The sequence below is a fragment of the Manihot esculenta genome, chromosome 3 (assembly GCF_001659605.2).
Source record: "Manihot esculenta cultivar AM560-2 chromosome 3, M.esculenta_v8, whole genome shotgun sequence".
NCBI lineage: Eukaryota > Viridiplantae > Streptophyta > Magnoliopsida > Malpighiales > Euphorbiaceae > Manihot > Manihot esculenta.
The window spans coordinates 5257401-5277826 of record NC_035163.2 but is presented as its reverse complement, the minus strand read 5'-3'; the positions used below and the strand labels follow the sequence as shown (position 1 = coordinate 5277826).

At 26.7% G+C, this 20426-nt stretch overlaps 2 protein-coding genes across 2 annotated transcripts; both read left to right on the top strand.

Annotated features, from left to right (window-relative positions):
* Positions 1-1084: 1084 nt before the first annotated feature.
* LOC110610616 (pectinesterase/pectinesterase inhibitor PPE8B) lies at positions 1085-4058 on the top strand. The gene is made up of 3 exons (XM_021750618.2): positions 1085-1668; positions 2032-2586; positions 3232-4058. The coding sequence occupies exons 1-3, from the start codon at positions 1263-1265 to the stop codon at positions 3927-3929; spliced, it is 1659 nt and encodes a 552-aa protein (XP_021606310.1). The 5' UTR covers positions 1085-1262; the 3' UTR covers positions 3930-4058.
* Positions 4059-13247: 9189 nt separating this feature from the next.
* On the top strand, positions 13248-17651 carry LOC110610991 (2-hydroxy-6-oxononadienedioate/2-hydroxy-6-oxononatrienedioate hydrolase 1). Its single transcript, XM_021751076.2, has 5 exons — positions 13248-13562; positions 13676-14095; positions 16816-16911; positions 17002-17069; positions 17445-17651. Exons 1-5 carry the CDS (start codon positions 13320-13322, stop codon positions 17560-17562), a joined length of 945 nt encoding a protein of 314 aa, XP_021606768.1. The 5' UTR covers positions 13248-13319; the 3' UTR covers positions 17563-17651.
* The last annotated feature ends 2775 nt before the right edge of the window (positions 17652-20426 follow it).

Here is a 20426-nt window from a genome sequence, read left to right as displayed (position 1 = left end):
CTAACTGCAATCAATATCTTTTTTTTCTTCCTCAACCAAGTGCTTAAGGGAGAATATTAGGCCTGTGCAATTAATTGATTTGATTTTGAATTAAATTAAATTAAAAAAATTAAAAATTAAATTTTAAAAATATTAAAAATCGAATTTAATCGATTATTAAAATATAATCAAATTAAATTAAACTGATAAAAATAAATTCGATTCGATTTAATTATATCAAAACTGAAATTTATAAATTTAATATATTTGGATTTGGATTGCTGATTGGGTTGGATAAGGAAGGGGAGGAAAGAGATTGGACTTTGGGCTGCTAGTTGAGTCGGGTAAAGGTCAGTATAATAATATATAGTAAAATTGATTAATTTGATTAATTGGTTATTTAATACATTTAAATCGAATTAAAGTAAAAACTAAATATTCTAAAAAATATTAAGCGAGCTAAACTGAATGTTCCACATAATCAAACCATTAAATTAAAATCAATCAATTCAATTTAATTTTTCAATTTAAACCAAAATATGATCACCCCTTAATATCACTTTCTCAAAATTCCTTTCCCATTTCGTTTTCCTCTTTTGTGATTCTCTCATCCTTTTTTCTTTCTTTATTTTTGTGTTGTGGCAGCTACATGCACAGCCTCTCATATAACTTTGAAATAAAATATCATCGGAAAAAAGTTTTATGATTTCATTCCCTTTTCTCTCTTGTTTGTTTCTCTATTTTATATTAGAAATCTCTTTAATTTTTTTTAATGAATTAAGCAATAGCACGTATCAACAAACAAAGAAAATGATGTATCAAAATTGAACTCTCTTAATCACTTCATCCGCAATTTTTAATGAGAATGTGAATTACATGCGCTTAGAATTTTCTACTTTTTAAAATTTAAATGTTTAATAATTATATTTTATAAAATTTAAAAAATTATAAATTTATAAATATTAAATATCAAATATTAATAATGAAAATGCCATAATACAAGCTTTTATGTTTTTTTTTTATATATAAAAAGAAGAAATATTCAAAGTGTAGGACTTACACTCTTTTTCAAGGACAAGTGAAAAAAGCAATGGGCTAAGCCAGCACACAATCCCAAGATGCCCTCTGCCCAATTACCTCTCGAGCATACAGAATCCTTCTAATCTATGGCGAACACCGACAACAGACCTTACCAAACCCATTAAGGATTCGACTCATGTCACCATTTTCCTTCTTAAATACCCCACTTGCCCATCTAACATCTGCATCTTCCCTCGCCTTGAATGTTGCACTTTCATGCACCTTCTTTCGCCATAACAAGCCTGCCTCAGTCCCACTGCTCCTCATTGCACTACTCTGCATTTCACAGAATGTCAAGATTTTCTGTTCCTTTACTCTTTGTTTTCTTGTTGCTAGTCTTGATTGTGGGTTCTGTTCCTTGTGATGCCTCGTCTAGAAGTAGGAGTGATTATTTGCAGAATGAGTGCTTGAAAGTTCCCATTTCTGAATTCGTGGGCTCTGCGAGAACCACTATTGTTTTGATACGAAATGTAGCCTCTACCATCTCAAAATTTGGTAATTTCTTAGGAAACTTTCGCCTCACCAACGCTATAGCTGATTGTCTTGACTTGCTGGACTTCTCTGCTGATGAGTTGAGCTGGTCCATGTCTGCCTCACAGAATCCCAAGGGTAAAGAAAAACCACTTGTTCTTCTTTATCTTCTGTTTCTTCATAATTTTTTAAACCAAGCTTACAAATTTAATTGGGGTTATGCATGGGATACTGATTCATCAACATGGTTAATTGGGTTTAATACTATTTACTTTTAAAAGTTCAAAATGCATTTCCCATTAAAGTTGATAAATTCCTTGCCTTTATTTGTTCTTGCTTATTAAAATACAAGGAGACCTCAGCTTTAGTTGTCTCACAACTTTGATTTGCATATATCATGTTTTGGATTATAAATCCTGTTTCTCTTCTTTGATTTGTCCTAATCTACCAAAAAAGTAAATAAATTATGATGGGGTGGTTCTTTTTTCATTTAATTTGCAGGTAAGCACAACAGCACTGGTGATCTGAGTTCTGATTTAAGGACATGGTTGAGTGCTGCACTTGTTAATCAGGACACATGCATTGATGGATTTGAAGGAACTAGTAGCATCCTCAAAAACCTAGTGGCAGGTGGTCTTAACAAGATCACTTCATCAGTCCAACAGCTCCTAAGCAAGGTGGACTCAAAACCCAATTCCAAGGCTAATGGAGTTGCCCTCACAGGCAGAAAAACTAGTCAAAATCACAAATTCCCCTCATGGGTTCAGCATAGGGACCGTAAATTGCTAGTGATTAATGGAGTGACCCCTGATGCTATAGTAGCAGCAGATGGGACTGGAAACTTTACTAAGATAATGGATGCAGTATCAGCAGCACCTGATTATAGCATGGGTCGCTATATCATATATATAAAGAAGGGTTTCTATAATGAATATGTAGATATCAAGAAGAAGAAATGGAACCTAATGATGGTGGGTGATGGAATGGGTGTCACAGTAATATCTGGCAACAGGAGTTTCATTGATGGCTGGACCACTTTTCGATCAGCAACCTTTGGTAAGCTTCTGGGCAGTACTGTGTTGGTTTGCTTTTGTCTTTTGAACATAATGGGTAGTTGAATTTTATAGGCTTTTAATGATAAGGGTTGATATAAGTACAATTCAAATTGCTAGCTGACCTGCCTAATGTTTTGGCTAATTTCTGTTATTACCCTTCATGTTCATGGTTTTGATATGATAAATTGAGCTGTAATTTTGATAACAAAATACTGAACTGGGTTCATATTATCATTTTTTTTGGGTATAAACCATCAGGTTAAATCGGATTAGTGCTGAACAGACCCATTAAAGACATAAAGTGCTCTCTTCCAAAGTATTCTATATGAGGGTCGAACTCGAGACCTCTGGTTCTTGGGGGTGTGTTCATATTATCATTAACTGCTAACAATTTTGCATTTGATGGCCCCCTTCCCATATTATTCAATTGGGTATATGGGGTGTACTGAAACTTTATGCTGTTCTTTAATGATCTTGCCACAGAACATCTCATTATGGATTCTGATTTAGTTGATCAGGATCACATGTGCGCCATGCTGGATCATATTTAAATCTGTTGCAGAATGAATCTGAATTTAATCCAAGCTTTATTCAACTTCTGTCAAGATTAGCTTTTGACTCATTTTTTTCCTCGTGACATCTGCAGCGGTTAGTGGGAGAGGATTCATAGCTCGAGACATAACATTTGAGAACACTGCAGGTGCTGCAAAGCATCAAGCAGTGGCTCTCCGATCTGATTCTGATCTATCAGTCTTCTATAGATGTGAAATCAAGGGATATCAAGACACACTCTACACTCACACAATGCGACAATTCTACAGAGAATGTCGTATTAGTGGGACTGTAGACTTCATCTTTGGTGATGCAACTGCTGTCTTCCAAAACTGCCAGATTCTAGCCAAGAAAGGCCTACCAAGCCAAAAGAACACTATAACAGCTCAAGGCCGCAAGGACCCAAATCAACCAACAGGATACTCCATCCAATTTTGCAATATCTCAGCAGATATTGATCTCTTGCCTGTCACCAGTTCCACATACACATACCTTGGCAGGCCCTGGAAAAATTTTTCAAGAACTGTGGTTATGCAGTCCTATATGAGTGATGCTATCAGGCCAGAGGGATGGCTCGAGTGGAACGGTGACCAGTTTTTGGACACTCTGTACTATGGTGAGTATTCCAACTATGGTCCAGGAGCTGGGCTAGCTAACAGAGTCAGATGGCCTGGGTATCATATTTTGAATACTTCCAATGAGGCTAGCAATTACACAGTTGCTGTGTTCATTGAAGGAAACTTGTGGTTGCCATCAACTGGAGTGAAATACACTGCAGGCCTGGAGGTCTAATGAATGGTGTATTCTTAGTTTCAGCTATATTTTTTTTTTTCTATTTTTAGATAAAAGGTTTGTGTTCTGTTTTTTGATATATATTCTTTTTTCTGTTTTTATATATATATATATTTTTCTATTATAGAATTTAATGAATTTAAATGTTGATTTTATAAATAATTAAATAATATATAATAAAAAATTATAAATAAATAAAGGTATAAATAAAATATTTAATTGAGGATTATTCCTAACACATTGTGTTATTCTTTTTTTAATTATTTTTATATTTAATATTATCTAATTATTTTTATTATTTAAATTATTTATATAATTTTAAATATAACTTTCTTTTTGTTACATAATTATTAATAATATTATAGAATAATCATAAATTTTAATTAATTATTAAAATTTTCTAATAATATAATTTAAACAATTTAATTAGTTAATTATAATTTATTCCACTAAATAGATTATATATATATGTACATATATTATTTATTTCAATTATAAATGTATTCATTATTTTATAATTTTTAATTATATTATATAAGTAAATCATATTTCAATGATATAATATATTTTTATATATATTAATTATATATGTCTCATTTCATTAAAATTATATAATTAATAACTATATATAAAATAATGTAATATTTTTATGAAGAATTATATATATATTGATAATAATTATTTATTATTTTAAAATAAATGTAAGAGTATTATAGTTTATTCATCTTATAATTTTTATTCACTCTATTTTTTTACATATATTAAAAAAATAAAATTTTTTATTAAATTTTTAATTATATACATCTTAAGAATATTAAATATTATTAAATACTAATAGATATTTTAAATACTTATTTAAAAACATAATAATTAATGAAAAAATATTTTAAAAATAAAATAAAATTAAATAGAGTTATAATAATTGATTTATATGTTATTATAATATAAAAAAATATACAAATAATTTTGAAATAATAAAAAAAATATAAACAAAAATTACGCAATAAATGGAGTAATTTTATTTATAAAAATTAAATTTTAAACTGAAATTAAAATTAAAATTAAAAAAATCAAAATAATAATTGAAATTGAATAGAAATCTTATTAAATTATTTAGAATCATATCGAAAAAATATCAAAATTTAGTTTTAAGTATAATTTTTAATAATTAAAGAATCAAATATTTAATTTTAATTCTAATTTCTAATAACAACCATATTAAAACCGAAACCAAATTAACCTAATTTTTTTATTTATTACTAATTTATTTTTTCTAATTATCTTTGGAGTGTTTCTTTCAATAAAAAAAGTTATTCATATACTTTTTTTTAAACCATATTCGTATAAGTTATATTTAAAATAATTTAGAAAATAAAGTCTATGTGAATTTGTAATTTATATTTTAATTTTTTTTTTATAATAGTTAAATATTACCTGCTTTTGAAAAAAAAAATATTCACAACTGTAATGCATATATGCAGTTATCTAAAGATGCCGCATATTATACGTGCTTCGGCCGTTGTGGCCTACGTCCACGGAGGGAAGCCGGCGAGAATGCCTTTCACTATTTCCAGAAAGAAATACAAATCAGCAACTGCCCTTTTTAAAAACTAAGCACAAACACTTTTGAGAGCGAACAATCAAATAAGTCCTTGCCTTGCTTCTGTTTCGTTCTTCTCATGGGCTCTGATGCTTTGTTGGTTTTTCAATGGTGCCCTAGCAACTTTTGCTGCTCTGTTTGCTCTGTTCACCGCCCATCAATCTTCTATAGTCCACGGCGGAAACTGATGAAAGAAACTTGGGAAGTTCTTCACAGAACATGCCATTCAATGTTGCCACGCCGATGTTGAGGATTCCCATAGGTTCCCCAGCTGGCGTTCGCACATGAAACGCTGCAAACTTTGGGCCTTCTCCTTCGCCGCAGCCATGACCTTTGCTTATCAAGCTATCGAGCAAAACTCTTACGACGCCGATTCTTTTATCTTTCATGAATCTTCGCACACGAAAGATCTCAAAAACGATGCAGGAATTATTTGTGAGATGATCATCCAGAGCGAAGATAAACTTGTCGTTCCATGTATGACAGTTGCTGTGTTTGACAATCCTGGACATGAGCTTGTGGTTGGGGCTGTCGTTCCATGTATAATTTATTATACTACTTTTATGAATCCAGTTCCGAATTCTCTGTGTGTTGGCATTTGTTTGCCAATTGGGAAACTCTGTATTTTTTATTATTTATGTTATCTTCGGTCAACATTACTTGAAATTTAATCAGATTCCAAAAAATAATTTTAAAATACAACCCAAATATTTTGGTAATTTCATCCAAATTGCCAGCATTCTGCAAACTATTTCAACGATATTCATAGAAGAAAGAAAAGCCACAAATTTTAGTCTTCCCAGAAAATCCACTTTGTCGTCTTGAAACAAACTCCAACAAAATGGGACAAGGTCTGTGAAGAGGTAGACAAAGCTAAAGCCGAGCTTGGGAAGGTCTGGGTGGATTTAAAATGCAAAGCAGAACCATCAGAGAATTTGAAGAAAGCTCTCCACCAGCAGATTATTCAAATTCAACAAGCAAACCATAGAACTCAGTGAAAAGGCAGAGGGGGAGCTCTGTGGCAAGACAAATGTGTGAAGATCTTCAATGCGGGTTGAATGAAAAGGATTCCATCATAAGTCTGAGCTCCTCCAATGATAATTTCTTTTCATTTTCTTGGAAATCAAAACACATAGCATTTGGTTTAATTCTGAGAAGTACATAATACTACAAAAAAAAGTGTTATTTATTTATTCTGAGAAAAGTTTGTCTTTCGCTAATTATTAATGACAATGAAATTAATCATTTAAATTTAAATAAAAAAGTATTACTTTTATATATAATAATTTTGAAATAACGATAATAATAGAAAAATAATTAAATATTAATAATAATTGAGTCCACAATATTTTTTATAAAAATAAAAATTTTAATTTATATTTATTGTAAATTTATATTATCTATAAATTATATAATATTTATAATGATTTTAAATGATATTTTATTTTATTTTATTTTTTGACATGAGATTTTAGAGAAAATGTGTACTTGCACTTTAAGATTAATATTTTTATTTTTAATAAAAATATTTTAAAATAATCATTAAAATTTAATATAACAACAACCGATTACATTATTACTATATTCTGTCTAGTTTGCTAAAATCATTAATAGTGAATAGTCATTTCCTTAGTTTCTTTCGTTTTCTTGAAAGTAAAAAACATAAGATTTGGTTTTATTATGGGTTATTTCATGACTTACCAGAAAAAATTGAGGAAAATGAGATCTTGATCAGTTGGAGCTTTTCCCTTTCTTGCGGCTGAATTAACCCCTGGGTACAAGTTATCAGAAGATAATTTAGAAAAATATCTTGGTTAAGCAACAATTGTGGAGATTGTTGGGGGATGAGAGCCTGAGTTAACCCTTGAGTACTTGGTCCTTAATCTCTCGCCCTTCCCAGGCTATTTTGGCTCCACCGAGAAAGAATGGCATTTCTAATAGCCATTATCACGTCAATATTTTACAAGAGTTGACCCTTTTAAGGTGCTCTACGATGTCTGTCTCCTCCTAGTTTGTGTTTTAACCTTCCTTTCTCAACCGAGCATAAAAGTTCTTCTTAGTTTGTAGTCTGCTAAAATCCCCAGGATCCTGACTCTTTACTAGGAAGAATTTGTTCTTCCATCTCTTAAGAGAAGAAGGGAGGTGGTCAAATAGTGTTTGCCTCTTTCTACAGCTAAAAAATCAGAATTTCTCATTTTGCCTGGTCCTTAATTGGTAGAATTGGAGAAAATTGACACGCTCGCCTCAATCCCATTTTTCGAAACGGAGAAACTTGAATGCCACCAAGATGTGCCAAGAGTTGGGATGAAGTTGGGTGATAGAAAGACTATGAAAGGCTAGGACATCTTGATAAAATCGACATAAAGGATTTAAATCTCAAGCTTTCATTTATTTGTTCCTCATAGACAACCACGGTATCATAGCCAAGGATAGGTCTGTCAGCTCACTGGTCTGCTTGAGGGGTGAGAACCTCAAAAAGCTCGAGGGAGATTTAATGGGCGACTGCTATTTTGCTACGCTCTTTTCCGAAATGAATGAAGAAATGTTGTTAACTAGAGAGGCCTCTCTATGGACAAAGATAATTGGTTTAGTGGCACGATGGGGGCAGGCACTCTGAGAGGGCTGCGAGAAGGGCTTAAAGACTTAGTTGTGTCTTGAGAACTTAAAGAAAAGACCTGGAAAGGACAAGCAATTGACTCATATTATTGCGAGTAAAAGATAAAAGAGAAGAAGAAATATGGATTACCTTGGAGAGAGCTTGAAGACGTTGGAAGGAGAAAATATGAAGGAAAAAATGGTAATAGCGAAAGAATTTGGAGATTTATAAGGAGCAAATGGCAGTTGGTTTTAAATAAGTCTTAAGAATCGAAGTTTCTCAAACAGATGAAAAGACGTGTTTTGAAACAATGGAGAGATATTTAATTAGGATACGCCACGTGTGTAGGTTTACTATAGGTACAATGAATTAAATCTTTGAATATGAAAAATCGAAGGCTTACATATGGATTTCTACTATGATTCAATACTTGTCCAAAGGACCTCACATGCTGGAAGTCTTCATTGGATCTCGGAGGTGACATATTTGTGACTCATACATTTCGATGTAGGGGGTTTGGTCACTTGTGACTCACACCCTTGGGAACCGAGGCTTTGTGGCTTGCCCTCTGCAGACAGAGCTCGATTCTCTCTTTTCTCTCCGTTATCGTTAATGATAATTATGATGTGATTACCTAAATCCCTACGATTACAGAATTTTTGGCTCTCAAGATGTTTAGGGAAATAATCAACTAAAACCTTATCCTCTTACGGTGTAAAAATGATATTATCAAAATTCAAGATACATAATTCTAATCTATTTAAAATATTTATTATCTATTACTTTACTCGCGTATGCAAAGCAGTGGTTGCCCATTAAGTATCAATCACCTCACATTTCACTTTTTGCATGTTGTTCATTTATCATAATTCATAATTTTATCCTTCTTATTTTTATTATAAAAGAATTTAGATAAATAAATAATTATATCAGAATAATCAATAAAATTAATATAACTAATAAATAATTATAAAAAAATATTTGAAACGTTATTTTTATCAATATTGTTGCAATTTACATTTATTTTTAAATCATAAATTTGATGATATTTCTTAACTTGTATCTTTTTTCCATTATTATTTCTTAGCTTTTTTTTTAAAAAGAAAATTGTTATTTGTAAGTCGTAATGTTATTCTCTATTTTATAATTTTTATTCATTTTATTTTTTTTATACATATTAAGAAAAATAATTTTTTTTATTAATCTTTCAATTATATATATTTTAAAAATATTAAATTTTTATTAAATACTAAAATATATTTTGAAATATTTTTTAGAAATAAAATAAAATTAAATAGAGTTATAATAGTTAATTTATACATTATTATGGTGTAAGAAAAGAAAGTAGACAATAGTTTTAAAACCATTAAAAAATGAAAAAAAATTATGAGATGAGAGAGTATATTTTTTTATATAAAAATTATTTATAAAATAAAATAAAAGTGAAATATTAAAATGATATAAATGATTATTGAATAATAGTACTCTTTTTGAACCATACAAAACTAGTGCATTTACTAAGGCTCATTAGAGCTAGTACAAAGAATGCTAAAGTCTAATTAGAGAGTTAAAAGAAACAAACTAAATAAGCCCAACAAATCGAAACACAACCTAGAATACAAAGCATACAACTAGAAGGCCGAATTTAAAACTCATAACTCGAATTCGATTCAGACCAGATCAACACTGTAAATCCGTACTCGACCATCGAGTCACCGCTTGAAGCACTAATAAAATGAGAAGTGGAGAAAGAACACACCGATAGACCACCACCAACAAAGCCAGACCAAAATTGTGGCAACACTAGTGAGAAAATAGAAAGGCATATCAAAGATGCTTGTATGCAATTAGATCCAAAACGAAAAGGGGAGCAGCTGGACAAAAGCAGCTCAACTAAGTGCAAACGGGAATTCAAGAAAAGGCAAAGTACAGAGCAAAGAAAGCGCGGCAAAACTTATCCATTGTCAGTTAGAGAAAGCGTAACCATTAAACGTATCAGTATGACTCTAGAGATTTTGGCGATATCGGTAAAAGGTATTTCTTTCCACGGGCAAAAGCAAATTCGATAGCACTCACCTACATCTAGGAATCAACGCTCGCGACGAGCAATAAGAACCTATAAAAAAAGAGAAAATAAATACTAAATTAAAATAAATATCATCGATCTTTTATGACGAGAACAAATCAAGAAAGATGAAAATGTTCGCTATTTAAAAATAGAGAAAAAACGTAAATAAATTTAAAAGAAAATCAAAAGAGAAATCAAAAGAAAAAAATAAAAAAATCTGAGAAAAATCTGAAAATTAGACTATTGAAGATCGACAGCCTCCTTTTTTTCCTTGGCCCTTTCTCGTAGCGCTTCTTTTCTTTTATCATTTTTTCTCAACAGTATTTGAAAAGATACTTTTGTCAACATTATTTTTGTATTTTATTTTTGAAAATTAATACATTTCTACTTTTTTTCAACATTATATAATTATTTAATAATATTTATAAAATAATAATAAAAGATAAATTATGCCATAAGTCAATTTTATATATTCAGACGACACTGAGATTTGGACTGATATAAGAATTTAATTTGCATTAAACTTGATTATTGTTTAAATTTAGCGTTTGCCCTAATTCATGGATCAATAGAACCTATAAAATAAAATACTATAAAACTAATAGGGAATCTAAATATATTGTAGGTGAGTCCACTTCCAATGACTCTTCTAGCTCAAAACCACCTAATTTATCTTTTGAAAATTACACTTTAATCCTTAAAATTTTATAAAATATATAATTTAGCCTATATATTTTAAAATTTAATTATAAAGTTTTATTTTATAATAAAATAATTTTTTAGATATTATTTATACATTTATTTTTATAAATTGATTCCTAAATATTATAGCCACTTATAAAAAATATAAATATTTTTTATAAATTAATTTTCTATATGTTTATTAAATTTAATATCTTATATTTAGCAATGATTAATGAAATGCAAATTAAATTAAGAATTTTAGCATGCATCTAAATTTAAGTCCAAAGAATTCTTTTCCATCTAATTTATTTATTTATTTTAATTAGAAATAACTAGAACTAAAAGGAAATAAAAGGTCTTCTATTTATTATTTTTCATATAAAAGATATTAAAATTTAATATGCAGAGTGATTAATTTATAAATATAAAACTAAAAACTAATTTTATAAAAATATAGAAATTCATTTAATTAAAAATATAAAGTTTAATTAAGAAATTATTTTATTAATAAAATAAAATTTAAAAGATTAAATTTTAAAAATATAAAATTAAAATGTAGCATTCACTAAATATCAAGTGATAAATTATAATTTATTAATAATATTTGATGGTATCTGAGGAAAGTCTCACTTTATTAATGAAATGATAATACAAAAATCTTTTTATTATAAATTAAAATACTTCAACACATTAAATCATAAAATAATTTCTTATAATTATTCCATGCAAAATGAAAATATTTAAATTCAATAAAAATTTATTATTTAGTCTTTATAATATAAAAAAACTTTTAAAAGTATATTAAAATATTTTTAAAATTTTAAAAAATTTATTAATTAATTTTTGATTAATTATAGCAGTTATTATTTTTCTCTAGTGCCACAGCTATACACGTGTTAGAGACTCTAAAAATCTTATCTTCTAGCTGGATTATGATTTTATAGGAGATAGTGTGCCTTAACTGGAATTAGCTTTAGCTTGAGGTTTGAACTCTTCCTCTCTTTATCCAAAAAAGGAAAAACAAATTTAAAGTAACACACTATTCTAACCCTAACATACAACATTAACATAAAGTAAGTTATAAGGCTAAAACTAAACTGATTTCCATAAAGAAAGTATTAAAGTAAAATTCAAATTAAGAGGTGAAAATCCCATATTCAAATTGCTGGGGCTAGAAAAAAAAAAACTAGTTTCATACAAGAGTAAAGAAATAATGCTGTTGGTAGTTGGTAGAGGGATAGGTCATGCCAAGATGCATTTGCAAATGTAAAGAATCCTTCTTTTAACTTACATTTATTTTGTGGAAAGAAAGTTTGGTGAGTGGGTGAACATAACACTCTCATAACTCACCAACCTAACCCAATCTTTTGCTCTTTCTCATTTAGTCTCGATTTATTTATGAAAAATATTTTTTATATTTAAAATATTTATTAAATTTTTTATATATAAATTTATTAATAAATTTTATTTTTAAATTAAAATTAAATAATAAAAAATAAATTATCGTGTAGGCTTAATTTTTTTACCATCCCTCACTCGTTATTGTACTATTACTATATAAAATAGCAAAGATATTCCTCAATTTCATTCACAATTTTACTTTTATATCTCTTTTTATCTACCTTTTCTGGATTTACTAAAATAACCCCAAAAGTTTATAAAAAATAAAAAGATAATTTATAATATAGTTTTTAAAATTAAATAAAACTTACCATTTAGTTTTTATTATTTTAATAAAAAATAATTTAATATCTACAATTTTATTCTGTTAATTAATTTAACCTTTTAAATTTCAGTTTCTATAATAATTTATTTAGTTTTAATAATTTATGAAAACTCAGTTTTTATAATTTCAATATTTATAATGATTATATACCTTTAATTTTAATTAATTTCTTTAATTAACGATTTACTAACAATAAATTTAACAGCAGTATTAATAAAATAAAATTTTAGAAATTAAATCGTTTACTATAAAAAAGTATATATTAAATTAGAAATTTTATTAAATTTTAAATACTATACGGTAAATTAATTAAATAAAAACTATTTTTTAAAAAATCGAACATAATTTTTTTTTATTGAGAGCACACTATGGTACTTAAATACTTGGAAAAAAATATTATAAAAATAAGCAAACAGAAAAATTATGCCATGTATGCCATCTTTGTATATAATAATTAATTTAAAAATAATTTAAACGAAATTATTTTGAGTGAAATAAAAAATAAAATAATTATACTTAATATAAGAGAATGACGCAAATTTAACAATAACATTGACCCATGAATAGTTTTTTTTTTAATAAAAAAACAACAAAACGACATTTTTTTTTTCCGGAGCAAAACAACATTGACCCGTAGAATAATTATACAACCAAATTGACGGTTTTTTTTCTCCCCAACCCCTCCTGCTCTCACAATTTCAGTCCACTTTTCCCGTATGACATACGCCCACTCCGTCCAATTACTCTCAATGGCTCTCTCTTTTCTCAGCCCTATTCCACTCTACGCTTCTTATCTCCGTCTCTGTTTCACCAACGCCGGCCTCTCACGGCAAGCCCTCGACATTGACAATGAAACCACCCTCCACTTCTGGAGCCCCCATCAAACCTCCACTCATAAACCATCTCTCGTCTTCATCCACGGATTCGGTCCAGTCTCTCTCTGGCAATGGCGCCGCCAGGTTCCCCACTTCTTCTTCTTCTTCTTGGTTGATTGATTGTTTTCAAACTCGATACTTTATATATCTGAAGATGACTGAGTTTCCTTTCAATAACACGTCAAAAATCCTTGCAGGTTCAGTTCTTCTCACCCCATTTCAACCTCTACGTCCCTGATTTAGTCTTCTTCGGTGAATCAACAACAAAGTCATCGGAGAGATCAGAGATTTTCCAGGCAAAGTCCGTAGCGAGTTTGCTTGAAAAGTTGGGGGTGGAGAAATATTCTGTTGTGGGCACCAGCTACGGCGGGTTTGTGGCGTACCACATGGCTAGGATGTGGCCGGAGAGGGTAGAGAAGGTGGTAATAGCGAGCTCTGGTGCTAACATGAGGAGAAGCGATAACGAACAGTTGATGAGGAAGTCTAAATTTGAAAATCTCGGCGATCTTATGTTGCCCCGGGATTCCTCGCAATTGAGAGCTTTGATTGGCCTGGCCGTGTTCAGGCAGGGCCGTGTCCATATGATTCCAGACTTTTTCTTGAACGACTTCATTTCCGTAAGTTCCTCTACGAATCTTCCTTCTTCCACTCAAAATATAATTTTATATTAAAAGTAAATATTTTTATATTTATCATACGCAATAATAAATATATTATATATACTGAGATATTTATTAAAAATAAATTATTATATATAAAATATTATATATTAAAATATTTTATTAAATATTTATATTTCAACACTATTATAAATTATGTTTATATTATATTCTTATATAAAAATTTCTATTTTATATTAATAATATTAAATAAAATATTATATATTTTAGTTCATAAAATTTTATTTTATTTCATATTTTAATTTTCATTAATATATAAAACGGAAATGAAGAAGAAATAAAATGATTGATAAAAAAGGTATTATTAAAATAAAAATAATTTATTTTAAAAACTATTTTATTAATTAAATAAAATTTTAGTGATTATATTATAAAAATTAATAAATAATTTTTTTTAATTATAAAAATTAAATAGGAATTTTATTTTTAAATTTTATTAATTTAGATATATAAAATTTAAACGACAAACGGATATCTTCGTTCGGAGAGAAAGTGTCCGAAAAATTATGTAATGAATTCAGCACAGGTAGTTTGGGAGTTAGGTATGGATAGTAACCTATTCAGCTGGGCAAAGGCATAAAGTCTTTTTGGTTGACAGCTCACCTAATGATTTTTGTCTTTTAGGTTACAATTAATCTATTTTTCTTTATTAATTTATTGCATTTTCAATTGAAAATTTTCTTCTAATGTTGTTGAATATTGGTGAAATGACATTAAATATTGGTTAAATATATTATTTAGCTGTCAATCTAAATTAAAAAATTAAAAAGCCCATTAATTAATTTTTTTAATTTTAAAAAATATATTAAAATATTCTAACGTTTTAAAAAATTTTTAATTAATCTTTTTTATTAATTTTATAATTAAATAATTTACTACTTAATTTTTATAATTTTAAAAAATTTATTAATTAATTTTTTAAATTTTTAAAAATTTTATTAATTAATTTTTTAAATTTTTAAAAATTTTATTAATTAATTTTTCGTATTAAAATATTTAATATCTTTTATAATATTTAACGGTTAAAATTAACGATGAAATTAATTAATAAATTTTTAAAATATTAAAAATATTTTAATATATTTTTTAAAATTGAGAAATTAATTAATTAGTTTTTTTATATTATAGAGATTAAATGGTAATTTTTTTTAAAAAAAATTATTATCTGCTTTTTATTATTTTTTAAAATAATATTTTATTATTAATATTTAACACTTAATTTTTATAAATTTATTTGGATGAAATCTTATTTTTGCTCAATGTATAATTTTATCTAAAATTAAAATTTTGGTTGGATTTATTTAAACATTTTGATGTAATATCAAATTTGCCTTTTTTTTTTTCAAAAATGTTATTGAAAATGACATTTTTTTTTCAATTTCTATTAATAAAATATTAATTCTATATTTAGTATTAAAATTACTTATTATTATAATTAAAATAAGAAATAATTAATACTTATTAAATATTTTTTATATTTATTAAATATCAAATTAACATTTTATTAATTGAAAGGTTATTTTGTAATTTTTTTAAAAAAAGGATCAATGTAATACTAAATCAAAAGGTTTAGGTAAATTGAATTAAAACTTAATTTTCGATACAAATGGACATCGCCCCAAGGTTTAGGGTTAAATATAAGATTTATATAATTTTATATTATATTATTTATTTATTTATTTTTATTTCAATTGTAATTATTTTTTTAAAAGATAGTCATTGTCTTTAAAAATATATTAATTTTTAATAAAAAAAATTCTCAATTGATTAATTTTTTAATATTTCACATATTAATTAAATAATTAATAATAATAATATTCAACATATATACAAAAACTTATTTTTTATAAACTTCAATATATTATTAGCAAATCTCCAAAATCTAATAAAACAAATTTCTTTATAATGAAATTAAAATTAAAATTTCAATTGAAATGTAACAGATGAATAATATGTCAATTAATCATTGAAGGAATCAAGATTTAGGCAAGTGAATGTTTCATCGATTTTTTTTTTCTATAAGCAATGATATTTGGATATTGATGAATAGTATTTGATTCAAATTGAAAAAATTATCTGAATTGAATTAATTTAAAATTTTGATTTAGTTTTTTATTTATTTTAATTTGATTTTACTTTTAATTTTAAAATTTTTAGTTATTTCAATTCATTTCAATTTTAATAAAATAACAAAAAAAAATTCAACCGAATCGATTAATGATAATAATATATTATTTTTAATAATATAGAGATATTAGATATAATTAATGTTAAAAAATTTTAGTTAAATTTTAAAATATTAAAAATAAGGTATAAAAATTAAAAAAAATATTAAAATTAAATCAATTAATTCCAACTGAATTGAATTGAATCGAATCATATTGATTTAATTTAATTTGATTTTTAGTTAAAATCAATTCGATTCGATTTTCATAAATATTAAAATTTTAATTTTTAATTTATTCAATTCGATTCAATTTTAAATCGAATTGATCTAATCTCAAATATATCAATAGACCACTATAGTTACATTCGATTTAATTTATTCCACGTGAAAAAATAAAAATCAGTATTCTGAAATTACATGGTAAAAAAAAACTGAAAAACAAAGCAAAAGATTAAGTGGACTTTTTTTTTTTTAATTGTTGTTGATGCAGAAATTGTACACAGAGAACAGGAGGGAAAAGTTGGAACTTCTCAAGGGATTGACACTTGGACAAGATGAAACGGTAAACATTTCTCCACTCCAACAGGTAATCTACTAGACTTTGGACATGTTATTATTATTTTTAAGCAAAACTAATTTGTTGTTTTTATTTGGATTTGGGTTTTGGAATTTTAAGGATGTCTTGTTAATATGGGGAGAACACGACAAGATATTTCCCTTGGATATGGCCATTCAACTCAAAGAGTACGTTCTCCTTTAATCCTTCAGAGTTGGTGCCTGGTTCTATAATGGCAAAAAATCAAATTTATTCGAGATAAAAATATTAAATTTTATTTTTTAATTTAAATTTATTATTAAAAATTTAAATAAATTCAAATAAAATTGAATATAACTTATACTCTTAAAATTTTAACAAAAATTATAATATTATTTAACTTTTTAATAATAATTCAAAGGTAAATTTAGACCGATACATAGAAATTTAATATTTTTGACTTTGCTGCATAATTGAATAACAAATTTATGAATAGCAAATCTATGAATTAGTTGTTGAGATTAATCGTTGTAATTCCAATAAAATTTTGTTGATTAAATCTAAATTATTTATGATTTTTGCAGGCTGATTGGGAAGAATGTGAAGTTGGAATCAATAAAGGAAGCATCCCATGTACCCCAAATTGAAAGACCAAAAAAATTCAACTATACTGTCTATGATTTTTTGTGTGGCTCTTCATGATTTTGTTGCTATCTATATGTAATGCAGAATTATGACTTTTGATTACATGGAATATTTTTAAAAATTTGGAAGCGAGCGCTTTACCCTTTAATAGATTTGCTTGGTGTAAATTCAGATTAATAGAACTAATAGATTTCTTACACTAGATAATTTATACTAAAAAAAAATTTCAATAACTTATTGCGCATTCATTTCTTTCTATTCCCTAACTCTCATTATTTAAGAGAATGTTAATTATATCTGAGAAATTTTATAATATAATCGTTGAGAATTTATTTTTTAAAAAAAATAATAATTTAGTTCTTATATTATGGAAAACTCACTAGTTAAACTCTCTATTTTGAAAAATAGAATAAAATATTGAAAAGCACATATGGAGATAAATAATTATTTTTAAGGAGTGAACACCATATATAAAATTAATTTGAAGAATTTTCACTATTTATAAAGTTTAGGGGAAATGATATTACATTTAAAAATATTATTATAAAGTTAATAATGATAAAAAATTATTAAAAGTCGCGATTTTAATGCGATTATGTGAGTAAAATTTTTTATCTGCTTGAGCAATAAAGCTTTTCCAATATACAAGCTATGGGATACAGAGAAGGTTTCAAACTAAGAGAAATCTAAGATTTTTGGAAGAGATTCAAGGTATTTGAAATGAAAATCTTATTTGGAAAGCATGAAATTGGTGGCATGAATTGTATCAAAATGCATCAACAAGTCAAAAACATGGGTTGCTTTTGCTTTCATGGTCTACCCTATATTTTGAAAAGCTTCCTTGTACTTTATTTTGATCGAAAAAGATTGGAAAATGAGGCCATCAGGTTACACTACCCGGTAAGAATGTTTGTGGAAATTGATAAATGAATCAAAAATATCTTTATTCATTCAAATAAATTGATTATATTTATGAGAGTTGCTCTTTATAATCAATAAATTAATTAGAAAATATTTGCTAATTAACTCTGATCAATAAACATGCTAAAAATATTTATTGGATTTAATTTATCATCCACTTTAAAAATTAGAAGGATTCAATTCTAACTAACAAATCAAACTGCGTGATAAATTTAAGATAGATCATACAATTCCTAAGCGAGTCATTCTAATTATTAGCTATTGTTGAATAGTTTAAGTAAATATGGATTTAAACATCCAGACTAATCGTTAGCTATTGTTAAATAGTTTAAGTAAATATATTACCTTACTAATATGAATCAATCAATAAAGCAATAGTAACAATAGGAGATCAAAATTTTTTCTTAAAGAGACAAAATAGAGTGTTGATTATATTTTAATAAGAGAGAAAGTTTTCTACACATGTTGTATGAGAATCGCATGATTTAAACTTGAAATAAAAGTTTTTAAATGAGAAATTTTAAATCTGTTACGTCAGTTACATATATGCTATTGTTTATAGCTTTATCAAAAGTTTTAGACAAGTCTTTGGTTAAATCTATTTAATCACCGTATATAATCAACTTCTTTTATCTTTTATTTTAAATATTTTTGCTATTCTTTAAATTACTGTATAAAATCTATAAAAATTTATAAATATTTAATTAAAATATATGTTTAATATATGCATTATCGCCTAACAGAATTATATTAAGTTTTCCTCAAGGATTTAATTTGTTTTCCTACATCCATTATGATTAAGCTTAAAAATATTATAAATAGTTTTTCTTTAAGGAATCATCAGCTTTGGTTTGTGACTTTGATATATTTTTATTTTCTTAGTACAAAAAATGAGGATTGTAATTTATTAGATATATAATAAAAAAAGATAAATAATTTTAATATTTCATAGTAAATAAATCATTGTAAAATAATATAGTTAAGAGTTCATAATTAAAATAAAATAAAATAAATAAAATATAGAAACTAGAGTGTTGAGTTTTTGAAAGAGTGATGTATGTACTGATTTTGATATAACCAAGGAATATAAAAGTGATTTTCTCCTTAATTTACCATTACACTATTAATTCATAGATTAAATAAATTATTTATAAATATTAAAATATAAGTTTTTAAATATAAAATTTTAGTATTTATATCATTTAAAGCTTACTTTTTTTTTATCATATAATAGAATTACATACAAAGTCCAAATGGATAGTTGGATACATGCAATCAACCCAAACTATTACAGAAAATAAATCATTCTACCAAAGCTGAAAATAGCTCAAAACCAAAACCAAAACTTAGTCTAATAACTCAAAAAAAGAATTATGGTATCATCAATACCAATCTTGTTCAAGACCAAAACAAGACAACCGAGTTTGCTTAAGACCAAAACTCAAGTACCCAATTCTCATAATTAATAAATAGAAACTTTTAGAATAGAAGTTCAAGAAGCTAAGTGGATGGAAGCCAAGGGAATAAATTAGATTAAAACTAATCCTACCCGATCCATTCCAAAACCAAACAGTTTTAATATCAATAATCGAAATCGAAAATAAAAAAAGTGATAATATGTATTTTCAACTTGATATAACTATAAAATAGTTTTAAGGAGGTATCTTGCACTCCAACATTAAATTATTCATCATATTTCATTACTTTTAATAGCATTCGGTTCAAAAAAAGCTGAAAAACAACTCATACAAACTAAAATAACAACACTTCATACCACTCGTAAGATCTAGAAAATAAATAATTCCATGCACATCCAAAGTAAAATTTGATAAAAAAAAACACAATAAAATTTCATGGAGGAGGAAAAAGAAATTCGCCATGAGTAAGGATAGGTCCCTCTACCACTAGATAGAGAAGCCCCAACCTTACAAAACCTAAATTGCACTTTCTTTCACTCCTGCTTATCTTTCATTGTCTTTCAAACTCAACATTGAATAAGG

Bases quoted from the DNA above. Each gene is read 5' to 3' on its own strand.
- LOC110610616 (XM_021750618.2), top strand. From the start codon at position 1,263: ATGTTGCACTTTCATGCACCTTCTTTCGCCATAACAAGCCTGCCTCAG. The intron at 1,669-2,031 runs GTAAAGAAAAAC...TTTAATTTGCAG, and splicing joins TGCCTCACAGAATCCCAAGG to GTAAGCACAACAGCACTGGT. The intron at 2,587-3,231 runs GTAAGCTTCTGG...TGACATCTGCAG, and splicing joins TTTTCGATCAGCAACCTTTG to CGGTTAGTGGGAGAGGATTC.
- LOC110610991 (XM_021751076.2), top strand. From the start codon at position 13,320: ATGACATACGCCCACTCCGTCCAATTACTCTCAATGGCTCTCTCTTTT. The intron at 13,563-13,675 runs GTTCCCCACTTC...AAATCCTTGCAG, and splicing joins TCTGGCAATGGCGCCGCCAG to GTTCAGTTCTTCTCACCCCA. The intron at 14,096-16,815 runs GTAAGTTCCTCT...TTGTTGATGCAG, and splicing joins TCTTGAACGACTTCATTTCC to AAATTGTACACAGAGAACAG.